This window comes from Polypterus senegalus, chromosome 7, assembly GCF_016835505.1.
Source record: "Polypterus senegalus isolate Bchr_013 chromosome 7, ASM1683550v1, whole genome shotgun sequence".
Taxonomy (NCBI): Eukaryota; Metazoa; Chordata; class Cladistia; order Polypteriformes; family Polypteridae; genus Polypterus; species Polypterus senegalus.
In genome coordinates, this window is record NC_053160.1 from 145,403,269 (window position 1) to 145,430,601 (window position 27,333).

Sequence of the window (27,333 nt, forward strand, 5' to 3'; positions counted from 1 at the left end):
GGCCTCCATCTAACCTGACAGAGAGCGAGAGGGTATGCAGAGAAGAAAGGCAGAAAACCCCGAAATCCAAGTGTGCATAGCTTGTCATGTCACACCTAAGAAGACTCCAGGCTGTATTCACTGCCAAAGGTGCTTCAACAAAGTACCGAGTAAAGGGTTTGAATACTTGTGTCAATGGAAAAGTTTCATTTTATTATCTTTAATACATTTGCAAAAATTCTTAAAATCCTGTTTTCACTTTGCAGTTCAGGGGTGTTGAGAGTTGTCTGATGAGGGGAAAAAATGAATTTAAAGGATTTTAACACAGGACTGCAACATAGCCAAATTTGAAAAAAGTGCAGGAGTCTGAATATTTTCTGAGTCCATTGCAGATGAAGATCTATATGTCTGCAGGCTGTATATCTGCATTTAGGCCAACAGTATTTCTTGGTCTATTATGACACCAGGGTCCAGTGGTTGGAGTTTTAAGGCATTTTCACACTCCTAGTCCACTGGCTTTGAGCCAAACCAGGAGATGACTAACTACTTTGTGTCAATTTCCAGTTAACTCGGTGGTGTTGCGCACACAAAAATTTTCAAGTGAACCAGAAGTAACAATAAAACTGTCGTGGACTTTTTTCCTTAAGCAGAACTGATTTTTTTCTTGATAACAATTATAAAGAAGGGTTGACAAGAGCTACGTTTGTGCAGCACCACATTTGCAGTAACTATGGGATTTGTTTTCTGAACTCAGCTTAGTGAACAGAATGCTGATTTTGTGATAACTGGAAGAGTATGTGCAAATGATTCACTACTTCACATGCAACAGAAAGGACACAGGTTTCAATTAGGTGTCATTGTACAGAAGATGGCAAACTCTGGTGGCGGCATGCAGTGATGTGTTTCATTTTCAAGTACACAGTGACCGTTATCAGGTAAACTTAATTTAATTGGATCATGTTGGATGTTTATCCTTCAGTCGATTACTATATGAATGTCATCTCTGTTTATTTTATCTTAAATCATTTTATTTTCTTTAAGCATTTAACATGTATTAATAATGTTCACTTTGTAATGTTACATAGATTCAAAGTTTTTTTTGTTTTTTTGTAATCGATTTTTTATTGATGTCAAAAACAAATATATGGCAACAAAAAAAGGAAAGATATTTTTAAGTACAAATTAAAGAAACCGCATAACCCACTCTATCACACCCAGCAGCTATTTAAGAAGAGTATATTATTAGGACTGACAGAACATGCAGGTCACTGACGGGGCCCAGAGGCCCACATGCCTGGCTGAGGAAAGAAACCTAATAGAAAAGTGTCAAACTGAAATGAGGAGTTTGCTGTCAGCCATGACATGATCAGGGACATAGTGTTTTCCCATTTACTAATAGTGTGCACAGGTAACAGAGCGGTTACTAAACAAAATTAGAAATGATAAAACATACGAGGAGTTGAAGTCCCGGAAAGTGGTGAACAACAAATGAAGGTGTTTGCTTATGTCGATGATGTGAGTATAATAATACGAGATGTTATGAGTATAAATCAAGTAACTGAATCGACACCAAACGTAAAAAAATGTGAAAATGGAAGGAAAAACCGTAAGGAAAGATAAGGCTTTCAAATACTGTTAAAATATTGGAGATAACATTTGGAGACAGCAATATAGAAAGGGGGGAATTGAAAGAAATGCTAAAAAATATAAATAAGAAAACAGGTTTTTGGAAACTACGAATGGAAAGGAAAATATTGCTTGTGAAAGCAATAATAATACCAAAATTGCCGTACTTAACTACCATCTTCTATCCACCAAAGAAAATGTTGAAAAAAAAAATCATAAGAACTTGTTTTGTTTTGTTATGAGGATCGAAATGTGAGAAAGTGGCCAAGAAAATAGTAATGAAAGATAAGGAAAAGGGAGGAAAAGGCTTTCTAGTAAATATGGCCATAAACAAAAGAGGAAAAGTGGAAGACATGATAAGATATTTATTGGGTACAGAGTTGAGGAAAGCAAAACTGTTAAAAATCGCAAATAACAGACCAATTGCATTTAATACGCTTAAACACTCTAAGGCAATAATAAAATGTTTAAGAAAATATATGTGGGAGGAAGGAGATGCCATAATACTGCATTGGGCAGGAAAATAGACTTAAGAAAATATATTGAAAGCAGAGTAAACAATAGTAAAAACTCAATTATTGTCAGAAAAGCAAGCAAAAAAGTGTGTCAACAAAATACAGATAAGGAACTAACGCAAAGACAAAAGGACCTGGGGCGGAAGACAGTGCATGAAATTTTATCAACACGAGCAGCTATGCATAAGAGACGAGTAGCAAAAAGTCCAACATGTCCAAGAGAGAACTGTTTAGAGCTGGAAACAGCAGTGCATGTCTTCTGTGTAGCATGCGGCCAGGGCTTTTGCCTCCATGCTGGAAGGACCGGGGGAACAAGCGTGGCCAGGGTGTTACCTCCCCTGGGATGGTAGATGGCAACTCCCCTGGGATGCAGCGGTCCCTTGGACTCCTGCAGGGGCTTCATGGGAGTTGGAGTTTGGTGCACCCCTGTTGGGAACCACAGGCGCCACCGGGGGGTGCTGCAGCAGGAGCTGCTGAGCCCTTATGGTCAGTTCTTCCGCGACACCCAGAAGTGCTGCCAGAAACAAGTAATCAAGCACCTGGAGCACTTATAAAAGGAGCAAGCAGCCACTACTCAGACAGCCAGAGTCGGGAGGAGGAAGACGAAGCTTGACCAGAGTAGTGGAGGAGAAGGAAAAGAGTGGAGAAAGAGTATTGTTTATGTATTGTGCTTGGACTCTGTTGTGCCTGTGGGAAATGAGGAAGGTGTTTCCCACAAATGAAAAAAGAAAATAATCAGCGGTGCGCCTTGAACTTGTGTCCTACGCTTGTGTGTGTCAGGTTAAGCTGGTGGTGCCAGACTGGTGGGCCACATCTGGTATTGTAGAAATGCATAAGACATGTGGAACAATGTGTTACAGCAATGGAAAGATTTCTTTGGAAAAGAGGAAATCACGAAGGAAGGCATATTGTATGGGTCAGTGGGAAAAGTGTTTAAAGAAAAAATGCCAAAAAGTCAATGGAAAAAAATAGACATAATTAAAGAAAATATGTGGTGTGAGAGGAATGAACTTGTAGTACATAACAAGAATATAACAATTTAGAGAGTACCACAGAAATGTGAGAAAAATGCAATGGAAGAATGGAGAATAAAAGAAGTACAACTGAGCAATGGTCAATAGAGAAAGGATAAGGACCTTTAAGTTTTATTTGGAAAAAAAAAAATTGTCACATGTGGTGAAATGGTGGTGGGTTACAATGAATTAGTATAAAGGCCAGACTTTGTGTGTGAAGCTGAAACACTGAAAAGATAAAGTAAATGTAAGTGAAAGTGGACAAGCAGAATAGTGTTCGTTCAAAGTACTCGAGCAGTGTACTTTATGCACTAGTTGCAAAATGGATATTTACACTCACCTAAAGGATTATTAGGAACACCTGTTCAATTTCTCATTAATGCAATTATCTAATTAACCAATCACATGGCAGTTGCTTCAATGCATTTAGGGGTGTGGTCCTGGTCAAGACAATCTCCTGATCTTCAAACTGAATGTCAGAATGGGAAAGAAAGGTGATTTAAGCAATTTTGAGCGTGGCATGGTTGTTGGTCGGGCGGTCTGAGCATTTCACAATCTGCTCAGTTACTGGGATTTTCACGCACAACCATTTCTAGGGTTTACAAAGAATGGTGTGAAAAAGGAAAACATCCAGTATGCGGCAGTCCTGTGGGCGAAAATGCCTTGTTGATGCTAGAGGTCAGAGGAGAATGGGCCGACTGATTCAAGCTGATAGAAGAGCAACTTTGACTGAAATAACCACTCGTTACAACCGAGGTATGCAGCAAAGCATTTGTGAAGCCACAACACGGCTGGGCTACAACAGCAGAAGACCCCACCGGGTACCACTCATCTCCACTACAAATAGGAAAAAGAGGCTACAATTTGCACGAGCTCACTAAAATTGGACAGTTGTAGACTGGAAAAATGTTGCCTGGTCTGATGAGTCTCGATTTCTGTTGAGACATTCAAATGGTAGAGTCAGAATGTGGCGTAAACAGAATGAGAACATGGATCCATCATGCCTTGTTACCACTGTGCAGGCTGGTGGTGGTGGTGTAATGGTGTGGGGGATGTTTTCTTGGCACACTTTAGGCCGCTTAGTGCCAATTGGGCATCGTTTAAATGCCACGGGCTACCTGAGCATTGTTTCTGACCATGTCCATCCCTTCATGACCACCATGTACTCATCCTCTGATGGCTACTTCCAGCAGGATAATGCACCATGTCACAAAGCTCGAATAATTTCAAATTGGTTTCTTGAACATGACAATGAGTTCACTGTACTAAAATGGCCCCCACAGTCACCAGATCTCAACCCAATAGAGCATCTTTGGGATGTGGTGGAACGGGGGTTTCGTGCCCTAGATGTGCATCCCACAAATCTCCATCAACTGCAAGATGCTATCCTATCAATATGGGCCAACATTTCTAAAGAATGCTTTCAGCACCTTGTTGAATCAATGCCACATAGAATTAAGGCAGTTCTGAAGGCGAAAGGGGGTCAAACACCGTATTAGTATGGTGTTCCTAATAATCCTTTAGGTGAGTGTATATACTGTACATGCTGTGAGGTTGTAATATAAAATATAGCAATAATTTTAAATTGTACATGTTTTTAATGCCGCGGCACAGTGGCGTAGTGGTTAGGGCTGCTGCCTCGCAGTTAGGAGACCCAGGTTCACTTCCCAGGTCCACCCTGCGTGGAGTTTGCATGTTCTCCCCGTGTCTACGAGGGTTTCCTCCCAAAGACATGCAGGTTAGGTGCATTGGCGATCCTAAATTGTCCCTAGTGTGTGCTGGTGTTGTGTGTGTGTGCACCCTGTGGTGGGCTAGCACCCCACCCAGGGTGTGTTGGCTGGGATTGGCTCCAGCATGACCCTGTAGTTAGGATATAGCAGGTTGGATAATGGATGGATGTTTTTAATACCATTGAATATCATATTACACATGTATCAAATTTCCCTTCAGTTGTTAAATATTCTTTGCAGACAAAGTCATTGCTGTCGTACAAAAGTAAGTACCTGCATGGTGTACCAAAAACACCATATGGAACTTTCAACTGCATCCAATTGCTGGGGACACACTGGAGGAAAACCTCTGTACTTGTAGTGAATCAAGCTGAGGATAGATGGCGGATGATGCTAGTAGGTTCGAGTAAAAGGACGCTGAACAAAGATAACTGAGATTGGTGTACAAAATACAGTGTGATTAGTTAAGGGTTAAGCTTAGAGTCCTGCCAGAGCACAAGTGGGAGCAGGAGCTAAATTGATAGTGAGGAAGAGAGGCCAGACAATTTAGAAAAGGGAGAGATTTATAGTTGTCTGTTGATGATTTGTTGACGTGTAAGTGGATGAACCACCCCATTAAACAAAAATGGAAGTTGTATCATTCAGTGCAGCGTTTCTCAACCTTTAAGTATTTGCAACCCGAGTTTTCATAACAGCTTTAATCAAGCCCCCCTAACGTTTTTTTGAAAGGAGCCCACTAATACCAATTTGTTCTTTTTAAATTAATGATATGTCATAGATGCATATTTTATTATACCTACTTAACTTTTATCAACATTTATCTAACTCTATATTTATTTTTCTAGTATCAGAATGTAGTTTAAGTTAATTTGTTTTGGTTTCAATAGATGTATTTTTCATATTTTCGATTCTTGTTTTCTTTTTTTCACATCTTCGTGCCCCCCTTTTTGTTACTTTGCACCCCCCTAGGGGGACCCACCCCACAGTTTGAGAACCACTGATTTAGGGTAACAGGACTGAAGTAAAGTGAAACTGCTATAAAACTATTGTGAAAAGCCAAAACAATGACCTTGGTATTAGTCTAATTTTTGAAACAATTGAATTTATTATAAACTAGCCGAAGCCTGCTGTAGCATACGGCAGTGTAAGAATAGGAACGGAAAACAGTGAGAAAGGAATTCGGAAATCAAGAATAAATAAATACTTCTTGAAAGATGCGTTTGTAAGTAGGTGTTTTGGTGGTGATGACAGATAATGAGTCGAAAGATCTAACCCTAGAAAAAGCCACGTACAACTGTTTGTGGCTGAAGACTGGTTGTTAGAATTATTATGAAGAGTAAACAGCATGTGGGTATGAGGAAGGCCGCGCTTCTGAAATTCGATTACGTAAATATAACCAATAACAACCTTAAAAAAATGTTGTAGTAGAATGTCTCTCAGTAATTCCTGCAGCTTAATCCAAAAGACTCGTACTACAATATCAGGTCTGTACTCAGGTCCTTGGGTATCCGACAGTGCATGTAGAATTTCCAGCCAAGCAAGATTACATGTGAAAGTGATAAATAAATGAGGCTGTCCCAATTTACCTACTATGGACATGGCATCCTGCTAGTTTTGTATGTTATGTATCTTGGACTTCCTGGAAATGTGGATGGTAATATGATTATTTTGCCTACACGTACATTATTATTTTCAGCATTTGCTTGCAGTGCATCTGACAGTCCTTAGTATTGTTCCACGCACATATCTTGTTGATCTAATCTGAGACAGTTGAGACGCGCACCCTCTGTTTTAACATATGCATCTACGATGTACTGTTGGAATAGTTCACCGCTGGAGTGCAAAATACTAAATGTATTCCCTCATTGCTAATCTGTACGCATAAAATTGGCACTGAGTAAGCCTTATTTGCTTGGCGGTTCTTTTATCAGGAACATGTTATAAATCTTTGTGCCAGCCAATGTCTCCGTAAAGCAATAAAAGTGGGTAAACCATAGGATCACAATTCATATTGAGTGTGGAAATGTCCCTTTCGGCAGGCAGTTTGCCATCTTCTCCGACGAAAATTGCTGCAACATTGGTGTGACATGTCGGGGCATTGTATCGTCGTAAATCCTGCCTTGGGTTTTCCTCGAAAAGCATTCGTACATATGCTGTTGGATTGGACTGAGCGATTTCGTGCATGTGTGTATGATTTAGTGAAGGGTTTGATGGTTCTGAGCATAGAATCTATCAGGAGAAGTATTTTTTTGCTGCATGCAGAGTTTGCTTTATTTTGTAAGCATACTTCAGAAGCTTGACGAGAAGTGCCATGTCGGCTGCGTGTGGGTGGGACCGGTTTTGAAGAGGAACCGCTGGCAGCATGGGGAGGGGTTTGGAAGAGGACGAATAGGAATCGAGAAATGCCGTGTCGGCTGTGTGTGGGCAAGACCGGTTTTGAGGTGGAAGCAGGACGAACCAGAAAAGGAATATATATAAGAGATTCATTTTGTTAATTTTGCTTGCTTTTTTTAATTATTATATTATATTATTTATAAAGATATTTTAGAAATATTGTACTCTGCCATTTTCTTTTTGTTATTTTTTCTGTTACTGACATTTTGGGAGTTTTGTTTCATGGTGCTCAAGTTTACTGTTGTATAGGATGCCCACTTGCCAGTATTTAAGATGATAGTGCAGTATTCAATTCATCCAAATTAACAGATTAAATTCCTAATTCTGTAAATCTTTAATTAGTGGTTAGTCTGAAAATCAAAATTACAAATTGTGAGAAGGATTTAGGAGTCATAGTGGACTTTATGCTATCGACTTTCAGACAGTGTTCAGAAGACATTAAGAAGGCTAACGGAATGTTAGATCATATAGCACAATGTGTGGAGTACAAGTCCAAGGAGGTTCTGCTCAAGCTTTATAACCAACTGGTGAGGTCTCATCTAGACTACTATGTGCAGTTTTCTTCTCCAGGCTACAAAAAGACATAGCAGTGCTAGAAAAAGTCAAGAGAAGAGCGACTAAGCTGAGCGACTAAGCTGATTCTAGGGCTACAGGGGATGAATTATGTAATTCATAATTCACATAATTTCAATGTGTGAAGATTAAAATAGCTAAGCCTTTTCAGTTAAATCAAAAGAAGAATAAGAGGAGACACAATTGAATTGTTTAAAATTATGAAGGAAATTAGTACAGTGGACAGAGACTGTTATTTTAACATGAGTTCATTATTATACAAATTTATGTAACATCTTAATTTTCTCACTAGAGGTTGATCTATATTTCCATATCAAGCCTAAACCACTTCACTAATTTGGCATGTTTGGGCTTAGAGCCCAAACGACTTGCAATGCACATTGGGGGCATAATTGCAACACAAAATTTTATTACTTTCAAGAAAAACAATGAAAATATGCACAGAAAGCTGTTTACTATTCAATGGTAGGGTGAACAAGAACCGTGAAGTGCCTTGTAGGATACTAGCTGCTCCCCAAACGTGTGCATTGCACCTCTCATTTTTCTTTCTAACAAATGTGCAAAATTGCCAACGTGAAAGTGAAAAAAGGGTTACAATTAAAATCAGGCGAATGCTTGAAGTTGTGAAAGTTAAACGCTTGACTGTTGGGGATTGACTGTAAAAGACATTGGAAGCAGGAATAAAAACCCAGACTGCAATCTGACACGCTGGAGACCTGTGTCTTGGGAGAGAACGGAATGAGGTCAGGAACACAACATTTGTGAATTGACATTAGACACTGTTTGGGGTGTTAGAAATTCTTCAGTAGTGTAACTGGCTTGGGCGGCACGATGGCACAGTGGTAGTGCTGCTGCCTCGCAGTTAGGAGACCTGGGTCCTCCCTGCATGGAGTTTGCATGTTCTCTGCGCGTGTTTCCTCCCACAGTCCAAAGACATGCAGGTTAGGTGGATTGGTGATTCTAGATTGGCCCTAGTGTGTGCTTTGTGTGTCCTGCGGTGGGTTGGCACCCTGCCCAGGATTGGTTCCTGCCCTGTGTTGGCTGGGATTGGCTCCAGCAGACCCCCGTAACCCTGTGTTCAGATTCAGTGGGTTGTAAAATGGATGGATGAATGTAACTGGCTTACACAGCTGCTTTTCTCACTTTTTTTAGGTTCCAAGTTCACATACTACAAGAAATGCAAATTGACAGAAATAGTGTTAGTTTCTATTATATAAAAAAGTCCTGGGGCGAGATGAGACATTTTTCAAGAGATTTTTTCAAATTCCGCAAGATGAGACTTTGGCCATGAGGTTTTTTCAAGTCACACCATTCTCTCAACCATATTCAAATAAAGCAGACGGTACTCTCACCTCTTTTTTGTGTGAATGCTTTTGACCGACACAGTTCCTGCTCTCTCAGCTCTTATAAATTTTAGTGTTTTCCTCACTTTAAGTTCCCAATTAAAGAAGACGTATTATGTCCAAATCTTTCATCACGAAGGGTTATCAACAGAAGAAATTAGTACACAGGCAATCCTAGCAGCGAGAAACAATGAATTCAAACAAATTAATGCCAAAAATATCGATCGGTTACACGGCAAATTGGTTAAATGAGTATCAATAGACTATGCTAAAACAGTTGGTGGTGATTGTGCAGAAGATGAAAACATCAACTTGCAATATCCCAAAGAATATCTATAACCGTTAACACTGTCCGGTCTTCCACCACACAAAATACTGTAGAAAGAAGGATGTATCCAAGAAAGGTAATGTAGTACATCTTCTGTGGATAACATTCATCAAAAAAGGAGATAGCTTTTGTAAAGACAATTAACAAATCTCAGAGCCAAACATTGAAAAAAGTAATTTTATTTAATAGAGAGAAAGAAACGAAATTCAAACACGGGCAGTTATACGTTGCGTTGTCACGATGAAAGTCTAAACACAGAATCAAAATTCAATGCGATATTGACGAAAATGTAATTCAAAAAATTGTTTTAACTGAAGTTCTTCAGTAAAATTGTAAGTTTAAAAAGTATTTGTATGTCAATACAAGCTAAACAGAACAAAATCATATTACACAACAAATAACTCTAATGCAACATGAAACATAATTTACTTTCAAACTATTACGTTTTACTATTATTTAATATGGTTAATTACTCACTGTAATGTAAAATCGTTAGTTCTATTATGCATATGCAACAATTTCTATGAAAGTAAAAATAAGTTTAAATTGTACATCCGCATCCTATTACTCGAGCGGCAGAACAGCAAAGAGGCTATTGTGTATCACAGGCCTGGGAGTTGGTGAGTGAAGTGAGCAGGGGGCAAAGCCCCCTAGTCTTTATGAAATAAATTCAATTACACTAGACCTGATGGGAATACTTTAGTTTTATCGTCTATGTCTTATGTTTGAAACTTTGCATTTTGCCTTTGATTAGCTCCTGTAGTTTGTGTTTTAGTTAACAGGCCATTTGACTCTTTTCTCTGGGTTGGGGTGGTCCTGCCTTTATCTGTATATTTAGCAACATGTAAATTGTGTGGAACTCACTGTATTGACGTGGTGTAGACACTAAGTACAGATGACAAGAAGTAAAGTGTGGCCTTTGCAGTAACAGATGTCTTTATTAATAGGCAAAGCAGATTTCTCTCAGCAGTAAAGTAATATTCCTGTTCCTTGAAAGTTTATATGGTTAATGACTGCTCAGTGATTTATGGTTACTAAATGCTTTGTTTTATTAGGAAATCTTTAGTTTAGGTCTGTGTTTCCCAAACTTTTTTTGGAGTGGCACACTTTTGTAACATAAAACATTCCAATGCACACCACTCTTCTACTAATCACAAACACAATATATCTCATACACTTGCTCAACTGTCTGAAGGGCTTGGACTACCAGAGCAGTCGGTGAAAAAGTAGCACAGAGATCAGCATTCGCAGTCACAGCACTTAGTGGCATCTCCCACCTGCTTCATCCCTATGCCCACCCCTCAGTTCCTCAGAGGCAACTCATATGCCCACTATCCACCAACCCTGTGAGACTCACTGGTGACCACAAACCCAGGTAGATGGACTCGAGCAGCCAGGAGATGCATCTGAAATACTCTAAGTGCTGTGTCTGTAAAATGGTGATCATGGAACAACTTCTCCAGGCAGTCCTGTCTGCCTCAGACAGGTCTGGAACACCTGTGGAGCTTATCTTTCTCAGGTTCAGATCCAAGTACGCTATATTATTATTTCCCTGGCACACCCGGGTAGCTCCCACAGAGCAACACTGTGCCACGGCGCATTGCTTGAAAAACACTGGATTAGGTTGATCTTATTACAGTGTACATTCATTACTCTGCAATTACCTGAGTCACTTTAGAGGAAAGGGGCACCTATTCTGTTTTCCATAATATGCAGCCGCAGTACTGTTGTTGACAAGCATGCATTGTGTATTAACGGCACTAAAAACTATACAATTTTAGGACAGGGTCTGGGTTCCAGCCCTTGGCTTGATCTTTCACACACAGTTTTCCTCTGCTCACACCCATCCTTATCTTTTGCTTGGCTATGATAATTGGGCTTCAGTTACATGATGGGAGAGGCAAGTGAAGTAAAAGAGGAAGCCTTGGTAGAGCATTTTACTTTAGCTGCATGAATGGGTTTAGTCAAGTTTAGTCCATTTTTTATACTTTTCCTTCTGAGTTAGAGTTTTCTGACCCCTAGTCTGTGCCACGTCTGCTTTTTTGTGTATTGACACCAAATTTTTAGACCACAACTTCTGTTTTGGCTCTCGTGATTGTTTGTCCAGGTCTCCATTGCCACTTTGGCTTGTGTATCCATCTGAGCCTGATGGACTATCACGTCACTCTTAAATCCTATGACCAAGCTCTTCCTCCCTAGATTCTGTCAGGGCATCCGGATTTTCTAAATTTTTGATTATATCTCACTTTATTTTAAGGATTTTGATGTCTGGATATTTTATTGGAAGTTGTTTTCTGTGAATTGCCTTTTATGCAATGCCTTTGTGTCTCTTTTTGATCCTTTCTTTGTATCTTGTTGTTTTCTATTAATAAATCTTTCAATTATAAGGATTGTTCATTTGCCCTCTGTGTGCAAGTTGGGGATTTACGGTTATCCTTCCTCTTTTGTTATATTTATAGTGGTTTTGCCAGCAACCCATTTTTGGGCCTGCTTCAGGTGAAATTATCAGGTAGTTTTTGGAGCCTAGCTAGGTTGAAGTGAGGCTGTGCCGAAAAGACCAGTGAAGAAATAACAAAAGACGAGAAGTCAGAAAACAAAAATATTAAATATATAAGAAATAAACATAAGCCAAGGCAATAATCCTGGCTGAACCATAACAGTTGTGAGTGAGTTTTGACATTTTCTTTGGGTTCATCCACAATTTGCCAAATTTATATTGCTTCATGCTGCATATTATTCTGCTTTTGCCTTAATAAGTTTCATTTCTTCAATAGGGTTAGGGTTGGACGTTAGGGTTAGGGTTACATTCTGTCATGTAATAAATTATGTTTTGTACAGGTGTCCGGTATTGCAGTAGAACAGTCAGTATGCTCTGAAATCATCTGAGTTAAGTATGCATCGGTGCCAGCGCTCAAGCACATGTATACTAAAGTCACATTATTATGACAAGGATACTAAAATCCTATAGACAATGCTGGAACAAATACTGAAACACATATAGCCACAGTGGTTAAACGGCTGATCTGTACTCAAATCATATGATGATTTTTTCCAAAATTTTCACCTATTACGTTCTGTATTGTTATTTTACATTCCTACGGCATGAGAATAACGCCATTTAACAGCATGGTGTGTGTATTGGTGAAGCGTGCACGTAAAAGTGTCATTGAATTTTGCACACAAAAAAATAAATCTAAACTGATTATAATGCATTACGGTTTTTTATAACATCTTTAAAATTTTAAAAGAAACAAGGCCAACTGTACCTTGATACTACATTCACAGGGCCAATCAACATTCAGCCTTACGCATTTTATGTGGCACTTCAAATGCAAGCACAATAACAAATTAGTGAAAAATTGAAAAGGGCAGATTATATGATAAAGCCAAATCACAATAAAGCAAATTGAAGTGCCACAAGCAAAATTTGGAATTTAATTTTATAGCACATGCTGAGCGACTCTTACTAAGTATGTGATGATAAATCAATGAAGACAACATTGTAGTTAAGTTAGTAAACATAATTAATAAGTTTAACTTTTTCTTCCTGGTACACATTTAGTCAAACCCAATATATGATGATTCGGAGTTTGCAACAATTTTAAGTCAACTTCTAACTATTTTTGTTATATATAGTTAAATAGTGAGTGATAAATAACAGGGATTTGTCAGTGATTTTTGTCTCGCTATCTGTTAAAAGGAGACAGAAAGTGACATCTAGGCATCAACATTCAGTAACATCAATAACAATATATGGAGACTGAATCTCACAAAAACTTTTTTTTCTTCCTAAAATGTCATGGATATGCTGTTTTTCTAATATGTGTGCACTCCGAAGCTGCAGATCAATACTTAATAACACTATGGGGTTTGAAAAATGGACACATTCAAAAGTTTTAAGGCTTTTGGTTTGGATGCCCTATCACCTCCATTTTAAAAAGTAAGAACAAACTAGATATATTTTTTTTAATTTGTAAAAATACTTCACTTCAGGCTTATATTTCAGGTGGTAAATCTACTTTAATAAAAGGTCAGGCATCTGTGTATCTGTGTCTGTCTCTGTCATCCCAACAGATGGTGTATCACAAACATTTGTAGCAATAGAATGCATTGCATTTGTCATTCCAACCGATGGCACATCACAAACATTTGTAGTAAAACGTTGTAGTACTACAAATGTTTGTGATGCACCGTCTATTGAGATGACAAATGTGTTGCATTTTATTACTACATTCATAATAAGATACATTCAAATAAATAGTGCACTACAACATTTTTATGTTGAGGTCTACATTTATTATATGGATTTTAGCCCTTCTTCATCGGGAAGCATGGCTGATTAATGTACACCATGATTGTGAAAAACAGAGAGCTTATTCTTTAAATTTACATGAGTTTTGTTAGGAGATGGTGCTGAGACATGGTGATGAGTCCAAAAAGGCAGTCAGCAATCTCAGACAATGGCACCCCACACATGCTAGAGTTGTGGCGTGTGGTTTCAGAACATTGTCTTACTGCAGTTTTGTCTGTGTTATCTTCATGTGTGGATCATACTCTAAGGGAGAAGTAGAGCAGATTCTGTGCTGAAGATGATACAACACTCCATTGCAATTCTGGCTGTACAACTTTAACATAAGATTAGGTGCACTTCACAAAGGCGAGCAGCCTATTAAGCCTAATTCACACTCTACATTTGCAGAGACAGAGTTGCAGTTTCCATCTGTTGTTTTGTGAGTTAACAATATGTACTTTTATGCACTTATTCCACACATGTCTGGTTGTTACTTTATATTCAAACTAGCTGTGTAAGCCTTTGCTGTAAAAAGCCCGGGGTCTTAGAAACTATTGAAATTGTCAGAAAATAAACTGAAATGTAGAGATGTCAGGTAATTGAAAGGAACTACTCAGGGCATCTCTCTCCTAGGAGGATTCGATTTGCTGACATGCTCACATCGCTTGTGCATTAGCAGCGGGAGGAGAAGTAAAAGGGATACGAATTTGCTGATGTTAGCAGCTAAGCAACTTTGTCTTTTGTCTAAGGCTTTGTTCTGCTGACGTGCTGGCCATGCTTGTGTTATTAGGGGCTAAGCGAGTTGTCTGTTTCCTTGGAGGCGGAGACCTTACCCCATCTCCACCTCTCACTTCCGGACTGGACAGACACACACACTTCCACGCGTAGATATTTATGTATAAAATAAAGTTCTTCAGTGAAGAAAAACACTGCAATTTCCAGCCACATGCAGAGACTGTGCGCATACATTTGAGCACACATAGTCCTATTCATTAATTCTCCTTTGATAATTTATAACAAAATCCTACCTTGCTCTCTGGTTCAAATGGAAGGAGCTCACAGCAAACAGCACTCCACTTTCCTGCAGATGAGGCTGACCACATACACTCCAGTCGCCATGATGGAAAGAGGAAAGGGCAGCTGTGAGTGGATGGCTAGGTGCAGGCTTTCTGTTTGTGCATTTTCCAGCAAAGAACATTCACTATTGTTGAGTTTATTGATTTTTTGTGTCTCTTTATGAATGGAAATTATACAGCATGTCACGTTTTTTATAACCATGGTTCTGTGAATGGGGGCTGGTATTACCTCCATTATGTAGCTATGGAAATCATACAGGAATAGAAGAGTGAATGAGGCCTTACAGATAGATGTCACCATTGATGCTGTGAATAATTTTTCCTTTCTACAAGTCACCACAATATGGTTCAACCTTTTGAACAGGCAATTCATGAAAGAGGGCACCTTCCTGTAGATGGTGGAAAGTGCATTCTTTGTGATGACCTGTCAAATAATCTGCTAGTCCTCTTGTGGTATTCCTTCCAGATCTTTGCGAACAAACATTGAAACATTTATTCACTGAATTATTGACATGTAAAAATTGACAATGCCTTCTAGTCACTGTTACTGTATAAGCAAAGTAATATGCAAACCCAATCATTTGAATTCCTGGCCATGCTGCTCTCTTATACTGGTTTTCATGAAAATTAGGTCATGGCTTATGGGTGCAGTAAAACATTTATCCATTTTTCAACCTCTTGTATTTCTTAATACATGAAGGTGCATCAAAAAAGCACAAAAAATATTTTGTTTTCGTAATTGATTACAGCAAAGGTGTATAGTTTTTCTACATAATCTCCTTAGTTCAATACAAATCTTCCAGCACTTACCAAGTGCATGAATTCCTCTAGCAAGCACTTTGAGCATGGGAAAGGTGCTATACTGTATAAATCAAATGTATGATTATTATTATTATTATAAAAAAAGTCATTTGAACAGCCACTCAAAAAGTCATTTGAACAGCCACTCATGCACAACCTGCCACACCTCTTCATTTAATTTGAAAGTTTTTTTGTCCATTGTGTCTTTGAGTGGTCCGAAGATGTTGTAATCACTTGTCAGCTACTGTGGCACCCACTTTTCAGATACTTTGTGGAAGTGGAGCACATCATGGATGATGTGTTGTGCTGAACCACAACTGATATCCAGAAGTGTGGCTAATTCATGCTCGGTCACTTAACGATTTTCCATCATGATGTGTTCTGCTGCTGTGTCAACTCTGGTGTATCTGACCTGGTCGAGTAGAGTCTGTCACAGAACTCGTGCTGTTTCGGAACTTTCAGCTCTACTTGTGCACTTGCTGGAGTGACAGATTGTACTCAACCTTCATTTGCTGATGAATTGTGATAGGCTTCATCCTTTCATCACTCAAAACGTGGATGACAGAAAGCTGCTCCTCGTTGGTGCATGTTTCAAGTGGGGCTGCAGTCTTTATACTATGACATCACCTGCTGATCACACCAAATGCCATTGCTAGTGATGTTGCCAACTTACATGGTAATGGTACAGTGTTTAAGTTTAGGCTTTTCATTTGACTCATCTTCATAATTGTTAGGTGGTTGTAATTATTATTATATTTTTAGCTGACACCTTTATCCAAATCAACTTACAATCTCAGAATATGTCACAAACCTTCAGAAATATTACTTACACCTGGAGCCCAGATGTTTTATATCAATTTTGCAGGTTCATAGGTGAGAACTGAATCAGCAGCCTTGTGGTTTAAAGTTGAAGGTTTTAGGTACTATAAACTATATAGGCTGCGCAATAAACCTTCAGGTGTCCCAATAATGTGTGCAGTTCTGTAGGTTCACTAACAGTAACAGAGAAAATAATTAGCATTTTCACTGAATTAGTACAAAAATTGATTTTTCGCCTTTGGATTGTGCCTAACAAAAAACAGTACTTTCTAATTTAGATTGAAATAGTTCTTTAATATGCAGCCAGCTTCTGAAAGATGTAACAAAAAGATTCTTCTTAACTTGAGGAGTTAACATGCTACCATTTGAAACACTCCTCTTTGTGAATTCTTGAATTTCCCCCCATGTAATAATTAATGAGAGAGAAAACTGAGATAGGAAAACCCAGCCAAAGAGCTGAAAACAAGGAAATTCATTAAAATGAAGTAAAATTATTTGGATCGGTATTTTGCAGCGTACTAAAGTAGGACAATAAGGAGCATGATTAAGCAAAGAAGTTTAATGAAGCACGTTAACCAGTTTCTCCCTAAAGATTTGGATGAAATGTAAAATTTGAGCATGGTGGAGGTGTCCGAGACCTCAGTTTAACACGGCTGTGTTTCCTGAACAAAGCAAATAAACCTCACTGTAAAATCATCCGGTTTGCAAATGACTGAAAATGCAAATAAATAAACTACATAAGCGTGGCAGTTACAACTAAAAGTTTATTCAGGCAAATGCTGCATTATCTCTGAAGGGACAAGATCCTCTTCACTTGTATCTCCTTGGAGTTCTTATTTGCCTTCAGCCAGTTGTACTCTGGGGACAAGATTCTTGTAGGCTTTCTCTGGATCAGATATTTGTTGAGGTAGCTCTCTTCAAAGAGAATTGCGTGATAGTTAATCTCCATATCCTGAAGGATGTATTGAGAACACACCAAAGTTAGCTGGTAGACCTCAGGACATATACCTCCATATAGTTCTGATGTATAATAATAATAGTCGCCTTCTGATATCGAGACATACGCTTTAGAATCCATATTTAGTTCATAGGGGTACAAGTCGATTGGTTTATTGTAGTATTCAGGATGAAGGGTGGCTACAAGGTTCCCAAGGATTTCAGAGCCAACTGGGTTGATAAACACTTGGTCGACATCCATGCAAAACAGATAATCCACTTCATCTTTTAGAAGCTCCTTAATGATGCTGCTCAGTAAAGACATCCTCATTTTGGACAAATGAACAAAGTCTGGCCTTTCAGCAATATAGAATGGCTTGATTTCACGGCCTCCTCCCAAGGTTATTGACGGAATCCCTCTCAAATTATCAGTCAGAATATAATATGTTACCAAATGTTCTGCAAGAAAATACTCTTCAGCTGACGCCAGAAACTGCTGAAGATACTGGGAGTAGGTGCCAATTGCAAATACTGCTAAACCTACAGTGGGTGACCTGTTTATGAACTTTTGCCTTACATTTTGGGATTCTGGGCTATCCCCCCATACAACAGGAGCCCCCCAGGAAGTCTTATTTAGAGAAAAGTCCTTCTTCTTTTCTTTCATGGAATGCTTCACCAAGGAGCCTTCAGGGATTGCGCTTAACTGAATAGGTTTGAGAAAATCTGAAAACAGCATATCAGAAATGTTAGAGCAGAGAATATCATTCATTTTACATTTGAAAGTATCATTCCAAAGTGCTAGTGTCTGTTAAAGCTGTTAGGCACTTGGGAAGAGATGGCAATAGCAAGGGAGTCCATGATCTTTTTAAGCTTAAATTGCTTTATGTAATTACTGGATACATTTACACCAGAATGTCCTGCCACAATGGAAAAAATGGACATGGAAATTTCATTACTCAGGAACTTAATGAATTAATACCTTCAAGAGCAATTATTGTCATACTTCAATATTTTTTTTATGAGCTTGATTTTCCATTACAAGACTGAAAGGGGCTGAAGCCTATCCTTCCAGCATCTGGTGTAAGGAAGGAACAAACCATGGACTGTGTAGTAGTTCGTTGTTGGGCACACTCATGCACACACCCATTAACACTTATATCATATCCGTTCAGTCACATCCGTTTATTTAACACTCACGTGTATATTATGTGTAGAGGGGTGGCTCTGAGGCTAAGGATTTACAGTGGTATCTGGAAGGTTGCCGGTTCAAATCCCCATTACTGCCAAAAGAGATCCTACTCTGCTGTGCCCTTGACCTGCAGTTGCTCCAGGGTTGCTCTACAATGGCTGACCCTACGCTCTGACCCCAAGTGGTATGCAAAAACTAACAAATTCATAATACAAGAAATTCTATAAGGCGAAATAAAGAACAAAACAAAAAGGAGAACTAGGAGAAAGTGAAACTGACATGGATAGAAGACACTGACTCCATACAGACAGTGAATTCAAGAGTCAGGTTCTACTGATCCATTTGGCAGAAAACACATTGGCCTGTTTACCGGCACTATTTTTATTTATTAAATTCATGTTTCATTTTGTGTTATTGGAGTCACAATCTTTTACTGCTCCAAGCATTCACCACATAATAAATTCAAGGGATGGGTTAAAATGGTTGACCTGGGATTTCACAGGGTGTATATATGTAAAATTCAGTGATTATACCACACTTTGAGAATAGACTGGGCTGTCAGGAGCATGTTATTAATTCTGTTTCAGCATTTCATCATTTTTTTTTTGATACCTGTATACTTTTAATCAACTTTTATTTTAATTTTTTAGAGATATTTTGGTAATGTCATTGTGTCAATGTTTGTTTTCATATGGGCAACATCTTTTTCTCTGATTGGTTGATTTTAAGCTGCATGGATCAGTAAATGTGTGGCTTTCTTGGGTCAAACAAATAGAGTAGCCTGGCATATGGTCAAAACATGAAGGAAACCTCAAATAAACTAAGCACTAAAATTCAATCAAAACACAACATCTATAAAAGAAAACTACAAAGTTCTAATTTGTCATTATTTCCCTTATTAGACTAAAAAATAATTTGTTTTAAGGAGGTGATTCCAAAACTTGATCACCTATCTGTGTGTAATACCATCTTTTATAATATTGGCATGATATGACCCTGACACGCCACATTGGATGTTGTTCCTAACAACACCATGGCTGTACAATGAGAACAGCATGGAAAATGGTGGTGCTTATGATGAAATTGACAGCACAAAGGAGACAGGATGATGTCACAAACAACACTGATAAAACAGTAATACCGAAAACGTTCATGACAATAATTCAGGAATTTCAAAAAGTGCACTTATGTCCACACATGCCATGTAACCTGTGATGTCATGGCAGACGTGATATGTAATATGGCCATTTGCATTAAGCAAGTGTCCAAACTTTAAATTGTTTAAAGGATATACTTTTACTGAAATTTTGTTTGAACAAACACAATATTTAGGGAAAATACATTAGCTTTTGACTTGTTATGGTTTTAACTTTGCACTTGCATTGCCCCTGTATTTTTATTATCGGATGCCTTGATTTTGCACATTTCTTATGAAGATAGAGAGATAATAATAATAATAATAATAATTCTTTGCATTTATATAGCGCTTTTCTCACTACTCAAAGCACTCAGCAATTGCAGGTTAAGGGTCTTGCTCAAGGGCCCAACAGAGCAGAGTCCCTAGCCTCAGACAGATAGATAGATAGATAGATAGATAGATAGATAGATAGATAGATAAAACTTCATTTGTTCCCAGGTGTAAATTTGGCATTTTATAGAAGCTCTTAAAAAAATTATACACACAGACCTTGGTCTTAGGCCGCATTGTGGCACAGTGGTGGCACTGCTACCTCGCAGTAAGGAGACCTAAGTTTGCATGTTCTCTACGTGTCTGTGTGGCTTTCCTCCGGGTGCTCCGGTTTCCTCCCACAGTCCAAAGACATGCAGGTTAGGTGCATTAGCGATCCGAAATTGTCCCTAGTGTGTGTTTGATGTGTGTGTGTGTGTGCCCTGAAGTGGGCTGGCACCCTGCCTGAGGTTTGCTTCCTGCCTTGAGCCCTGTGTTGGCTGGGATTGGCTCCAGCAGACTTCCATGACCCTGTAGTTAGGATATAGCTGGTTGGAAAATGACTGACTGACTGACTTTAGTCCTAACACACACTGGAATGACTAATAAGTAAGAAAATTCAAAAGAAAGAAAAGCTTGTCTGGGACTTGTCTGTCCCAGCGAGGCATTATGTAGATGTATTGTTGTTAGTATAAAACAACCCCAGAGCATTTCTTGACAAACTTCTGCTGAATAATTTGTTGGTGAAAGAACTCAGTTGTTAATGCGTCCAATTGAGGATGCGCTCTATTGTTAATAATGGCACTCAGTTTTGTTTTAACTCTCTACTTCGTTACTACCTCCATGGGGTCCAGAGTGTGTCCAATATCTGAGCTTGCTCTTTTAGATGTGAATGTGAGTGTGCCCTGAAATGATCTGGTATCCCATCCAAGGTTAGGCAGATAAGCAGATTAGAAAATACATGTGTTTGATTTAGCATGCAGGGCTTGCTGTAGCCTTTGAGGAGAGAAGTTATACTATCTATCTATCTATCTATCTATCTATCTATCTATCTATCTATCTATCTATCTATCTATCTATCTATCTATCTATCTATCTTATACAAAGTTATTGTCTGTTTTATCTGCATTTTTAGCACTCTTTAATGTAATATTGTTCTTTATGTATGCTGCTGCTGGAGTATGTGAATTTCCCCTTGGGATTAATAAAGTATCTATCTATCTATCTATCTATCTATCTATCTATCTATCTATCTATCTATCTATCTATCTATCTATCTCTATCTATCTATCTATCTATCTATGTGTGCGTGTGTGTTTGTCTACAGCTTAGACTTGCTTTTTGAGATAAAAGAGTACAACATCTCAACAAGTAGTATTGAGATGAAGACAACAAATCCATTCTTGTGTAAAAAACATTCAAATGTTTGTTAATTATAATGATTTTGAAGGTTTGTGGGTCTTGGTGGATAGTTGTACATTAGTATTGAAATGCTTTAAGAAGAAAGGATATGAACCTACGTCTACAACATGTTTCCCCTACAAATAATGTAATGGTTGGAATGGAAACCTGTAGCCACAGAAATGCCCCACAAATGAGGCCTGGAGTTACTCCTGATAGTTTTAACAAGAAATTGCATCAGTACCTGAAAGCATGCCTATTATTACAAAATATTTTTGTTCTTTTAACATACAAATATATTTATATTCTTTAAAAAAGTCTTGATGGCAATCTTATAGTAGGTATTCATTATGGATATATTAACTAATTATACTACTGCATTTTTTAGATGGTATTACAATGAATTTGAAAAGTTTAGAAATACAGCACTGTTAGACTTAAGTTGAAGCTTACATATTAATCCAGCGATGACAAGGACCATGACCAAGATAAACTGTCTTCGGGATACTGAGGGTAAAGAGAAAACAGAATGAGTAAAACACCTTGTTTTATTGTGTTATCAGATACACTTAACACAAAAGGTACCAATTAACCTCTTGGTTTCTTTTCTTAACGGGGAATAGGAAGAAATATCAAAACCAGCTAAGTAACTGTTAATCTGTAACTTCTTACCTGCCTCATTGTCCATGCTGTACCCCACATACTGAACTCTAGAGACCTCTAATGGAAGGCCATTTGTTGACTGGGGCTGTTTTTTATTTCCAAACCTTTATTTTAACTCAGAGGACTTCACAACAGCATCCACTCACTCGTGTCCTTAAGGGACCACAGCTAGACAAGGAATGGTCAATAGCATCTTGGCTATAATAATAGCAATCACACAAAGAGACACTGGCATTTAAGCTTTCACATAAAAAATTTATATTTAGACAAAAAGCAACTGCAGCGGATATAAGCAATATAAGGAATTATACAACCTAGGTGGCTTCATGCAGTCTTCATTCAGCCCCAGATGACATTTACCAGATGGTCTGGTTCCTTAGTTACAGATTATATATCCTTAATTGAAAAATGAAAAGAAAGATTTCTTGCCAGAGAGTTCCTTGGAAAGTGTCCAGCAGTTAAGCAGCAGCAGATACAAGCATAGCTGTATTTAAGTGTTCAAATTCAGCTGAGAGGCTCCATGTAAATGTTCATTTATTATAACTAAGCTGAGCTCTTTAAAAAAAGTGAGAAAAGGAATTGAAAACTCTATTTTTGCAAAAAGCTGTAACTGTTTAAAATAAGATGTACTTTAATATGCTTCTCAGAACCCACATAAATCCAATCAACACGATGTCCATCTGACATACTGTAACTTATCAACTGAAATTGCCCCAATAGCCCTTAAAAAGTAAAGTGTCTGTAATATATTTTTGTTGTTATTGGTTATTTCATTAATTCAGAATTTGTTATTATTATCTGATATTGTAATTTTGAAACATAAGACATATGGAAATAAAAAAGTATAACTCTCAATAAAGTATCTGTAGGATGCTTAACAGTGACAAATCTAACAGATATCACAGTACTGACCTGCTTATTACTTGCCATCTTGAAGACCAATAATTGCTTTAAAAATAGTTTTTACGGTAAGAAATTACATGGGCTGGCATCTCATGCAGGCTTTACTCCTACCTTGCCCCTCATCTTGCCAAGAAAAATACTGGACCACTGCACCCTATTAATGACTTGAGTGGGTTCAGTAAGTGAATATGTGGATAAGGGCTAGCACTATAACGCAATGGAATAGTCACTCTTGAAAATGACTGAATTGATGATATGAAAGTTTATTCGTTAAATGTTTAGAACAGTTTAAATCCATCCATTTTCTAACCCGCTGAATCCGAATAGGGTCACGGGGGTCTGCCAGAGCCACAGTTTAAATGATCTCACAAAAATATTAATTTTAGTAGAAAAAGATGATCAACTTGAGTGATACATCCTTGGATGTGATGGGATGCATCTTCAGTGACGTATCCTGGGGTCATCAGGTGTTTTGGGTCTTTCTCAACATCAGACACCCTGGCCCAGGTGACCCAGCCAAGGGTTAATAAGTCCCCAGTCTGCATCAGAGCAACTCTCGACCACGTAGTCTCCCTCTTCAGCCTCTTCACTCTCTGCAGCATCTGTAATGGCCTTGATGGCTCTCCTCTTTGCCACTTCCACCCACATTCCAAGTTTGGCCATGACTTGGCAGAAAGAGCAGCCTGCAAAGCCTTGCCATCCCACCTCTATTGGCTCGCAGCTAGCCTTTCAAACCTACCTCCGGCATTGTTCTCCTAGCTCATGGTACTTCACACGTTTTCTCTCCTGTGCTTTGTCCATGCGTTCCTCCATGGTAATAGTGAGTTCTATCATAAAATTATCATATATGGTGGAGTGATGTTGCAACCATATGCTCTGGAACCGTGAGCTGCTTGTCCAGGTCTATCCTCATCTGCTAATTGGCAGTTAAGTTGAGGAGGCCCACTGCAGAAGGTGATGGACTGCTTAGGTTGGTGATGTTTGGCAGCAGCAACTGTCTCTCAAACTGCTCTCAACACTTGGTCATGGCACCAACGATAACGTCCGATAACGAGGCACTTCCAGGCAGGTGGCGCAAGTGCATTGAGAAGGGTGGAGACTACATTGAGAAATGATATTATCAGTTTTGTTAGGGTTTGTTCCATTTTCTAATAAATCCCTTTTGATAACTTTAGCTTGACTCCCCCACGTATGTATAACTGCACTGTCTGGGTTTGGAAACGGATGAAAAAATTTCTAATATAAAAATGATAAATTAATGAGGCTTGTAGTGTATTTAATCTCACTTTAAAATAAATATATAAATTGAAATAAACAGATTTTTAAAAATGTAAATATTGCACATAAAACTAGTTTGTACACAAGCTTCAATCCCATAATGACATATTAATTGGGTTCAGAAAATGTCTAGTTTAATTGCGTTCCCACAGACACTTCAATGTGTTATAATACATTCATTTTTTTTTTATTGTGATTTAATTTTTATTGGTTTAACAAAAATATATAAATAAATAAATAATTGCATGTAGCTTTAAATGAACAGTGGATAAAATAAAAAAGTATGTCAATTAATATCTAGATCTGTGAGGGAAATGTTAAGAGAAACGATGAATAAAGACATTGCGTGGACATCAACAGGAGATGACTGCAGCACGACCATTGGGACAGAATAAGAGAACCAACAGAGAAAATTAGGTTTTCACAGCAATTCAGCCATGCATTTTCAAACCCACTTATCCTTATCAGGATTTCAAGGAGTTGCTGCCTGTCTGGGTGGTAATTAATTATAATATTAAACTGACATATTAATTCAGTGATGGAAGGTGCCGCTGAATGGCAAAAATAAGTGTTTTTTCATAAACATTTTAATAGGAAAATTTCCAAGCTATAATACTAATCTCAGGTGAATTATACTTGAAGGCTAGGGGCAATCAAACAGAACAGATATCCTGGTTCACTATCGTAAAATTCTACAGATCAGGTAATGAGAGCTATGAGTCAGCTAAGATGAACAAGCAATACACTAGAAAAAGCAGAAGATGGTCCTTTTGAAAATGCTGAAAGAATGAAGTGCTGTATAGTGTGCTACGTAGACATCCAAAGATGACCATATTGACCATGACCATATTGCTAGCCACTCATGACACTGTCCACATCCACATCACCAAAATTATTTGGATTTAAAATACGTTTATCATATTTGTTTTTTAACAAGTCATTTCCTTATAGATATTTTAATGAACACCTTTTTAAGTATAATCTGACTTGAAGAGGTGCTTCACATATACTTGCTGAGTGCAAACTTTGTAAATGTTATCTAAGAAACTTTGGAAGGAGCTATTTGAAAATTATTAAATGGAGAAAATTGTGAGATAAGGACACCTAGAATGTAAAAGGATTTTGAAGGAAACTATCTTTCTTTCTTTCTGTACTTTTTGAGACCTTTCATTTCCTGGGATGTTTTACAAAGCATTTTTATTCAACAGTGTATCCAGGTGAAAACAGATCAAAGATGCCAATGAAATGCTGGGGTGCCAACCTGGCAACCTAATTTTATCAGAGACAAAAACAAAAACAATATTAGTGCCCTCGGCACTCAGGTTTAAGGGCTTAATTAGCCCAAAGGTTCAGCATGAAGGCCTCCTGATGGGGACTGCCTGTTTTTATGGCGTAGGAACTGTGGTGGAGAAAGAAGAAACCGCTAGTGCCAATGCTACCTCTAATCCCTGAGAGGTATTGGTTAAGTTTTTGGAGCCTAGAAGGTGGTTCCCTGACATGTAAGTTTGATGACATAAATACATTTTTGAATCATTAAAAAAGTGTTTTATGTGAGTGTAAAGTCTAACTTAACAAATACAGATTTTAGAGAATTTTATGTTTTTGACAGTTTGCAAAAAGCTGCAAATAATAGTGACTCAGATTATAATAACATAGGCTCTAATGGAGATCAGTTAATAGATAGATAGATAGATAGATAGATAGATAGATAGATAGATAGATAGATAGATAGATAGATAGATAGATAGATAGATAGATAGATAGATAGAAAGAAATGTATTTGTCCCTTGGGGAAATTTGACTTTTTACAGAAGCTTATTAAATAAATAAATACAAACATACACAGTATTGTCTAAACACACACCAGAATGATGAAAAAAAAAAGAAAATGAAAAAGAAAGAAAACTTCTGCCTTGGCTGTCACTGTCCCAGTAAGGTGTATTGCTGTTGGTATTCAGGAACTTAGCAAAAATAGAATTTTGTTGTCAGCAAAATTCATGGCATTGACAAAAGATGAAAGGTGTTAAGTCAAGTCTGAAATAATTTCCGTGCATTAATTCCACACATGTTAGCCTATCATTTAGAATCTATATAAAGATCTCTTGTGAAAAAAAACAAAGGATCACCAGACTTAATTTTGTTAAGCTGCCAGAAGTGTTCTGATCTCCACTTTGCCAATTAGAATAACAATCTTAGTGATTTCAATCCTAAAGATGTATCAGAGACAGAAAAGAAACTCAAAGCTCCACAGTACCTGGAGTGTGCATATCTCCCATCTTTTTTGATGGACTCCAAAAACATGAAAGGGCAGTTAGTAGGTCACATCAGCACTGTAATAATGTGCATGATGGTGTGTTTCAATTTGTCTTTACGTGGAGAATATGAAGCATATCATGTTTTTAAAAAATGCATTGCGCTTCTGAAAGAAAGGGCATGAATACAAATGATTGTACAGGAGTGTGATGTGCATTACGCAGCTGTAGAAAAGAGCACAGGTAAACACAAAAGTGTGAACAAGGGTTTAGGGAGTAATATTCCTTGTTTTCTACCCAAAAAACTTAAAACCTCAAATAAAAAAAAACATTTTTAATGAGTTTTGCTTGCTGTAATTGTGAAATCGCCCACAAAACAAATTTCAGTGTCAATTTGGTGAAAATGTATTGTCACACACGTGCGACTAGGAGCGAGCTGAAGGGACCAAGTGAAGGTGATTACCCGCCAGGCCAGGGGGTGGCAGGGTGCTCTAAACCTTTGTCTGTTATTTCTGCAGATCAAATACGGGAAAACCTACCTGACCTGACATCACTTCCTGTCCCGGCACCAATGACGGACGTCACTTCCTGTCCCGGTACCCAAACTGACATCACTTCCGAGTTACAAGACATAAAAGCCTCCATCTTGGCTAACTAAAACAGTTCAGTGTGGAACTCGACTAAGCAACATCGCTGTACCCAAGATAATCCTTTGCAGCTAGAAACAATATACGGGTGGCTGCCCCAAACCTTTTTGAGAGTGTTGAGACTCGTTT

General features: G+C 38.2%; 1 protein-coding gene across 2 annotated transcripts in view; it reads right to left on the reverse strand.

Moving 5' to 3' along the window:
• Nucleotides 1-16,761: 16,761 nt before the first annotated feature.
• LOC120532902 (globoside alpha-1,3-N-acetylgalactosaminyltransferase 1-like) overlaps nucleotides 16,762-27,333 on the reverse strand; it is an 80,731-nt gene continuing 70,159 nt past the window's right edge. Inside the window, exons 1-3 of one of the 2 annotated variants that reach the window (XM_039759381.1) lie at nucleotides 22,134-22,193; nucleotides 21,915-21,968; nucleotides 16,762-18,147 (exon numbers count right to left, since the gene is read on the reverse strand). In XM_039759381.1, the coding sequence (XP_039615315.1) occupies nucleotides 17,273-18,147; nucleotides 21,915-21,968; nucleotides 22,134-22,149 (945 nt within the window). In that variant the 5' untranslated portion in view covers nucleotides 22,150-22,193 and the 3' untranslated portion in view covers nucleotides 16,762-17,272. Of the gene's footprint in view, nucleotides 18,148-21,914; nucleotides 21,969-22,133; nucleotides 22,194-27,333 lie in introns of those variants that run through there. The other variant, XM_039759380.1, reaches the window with a different exon arrangement.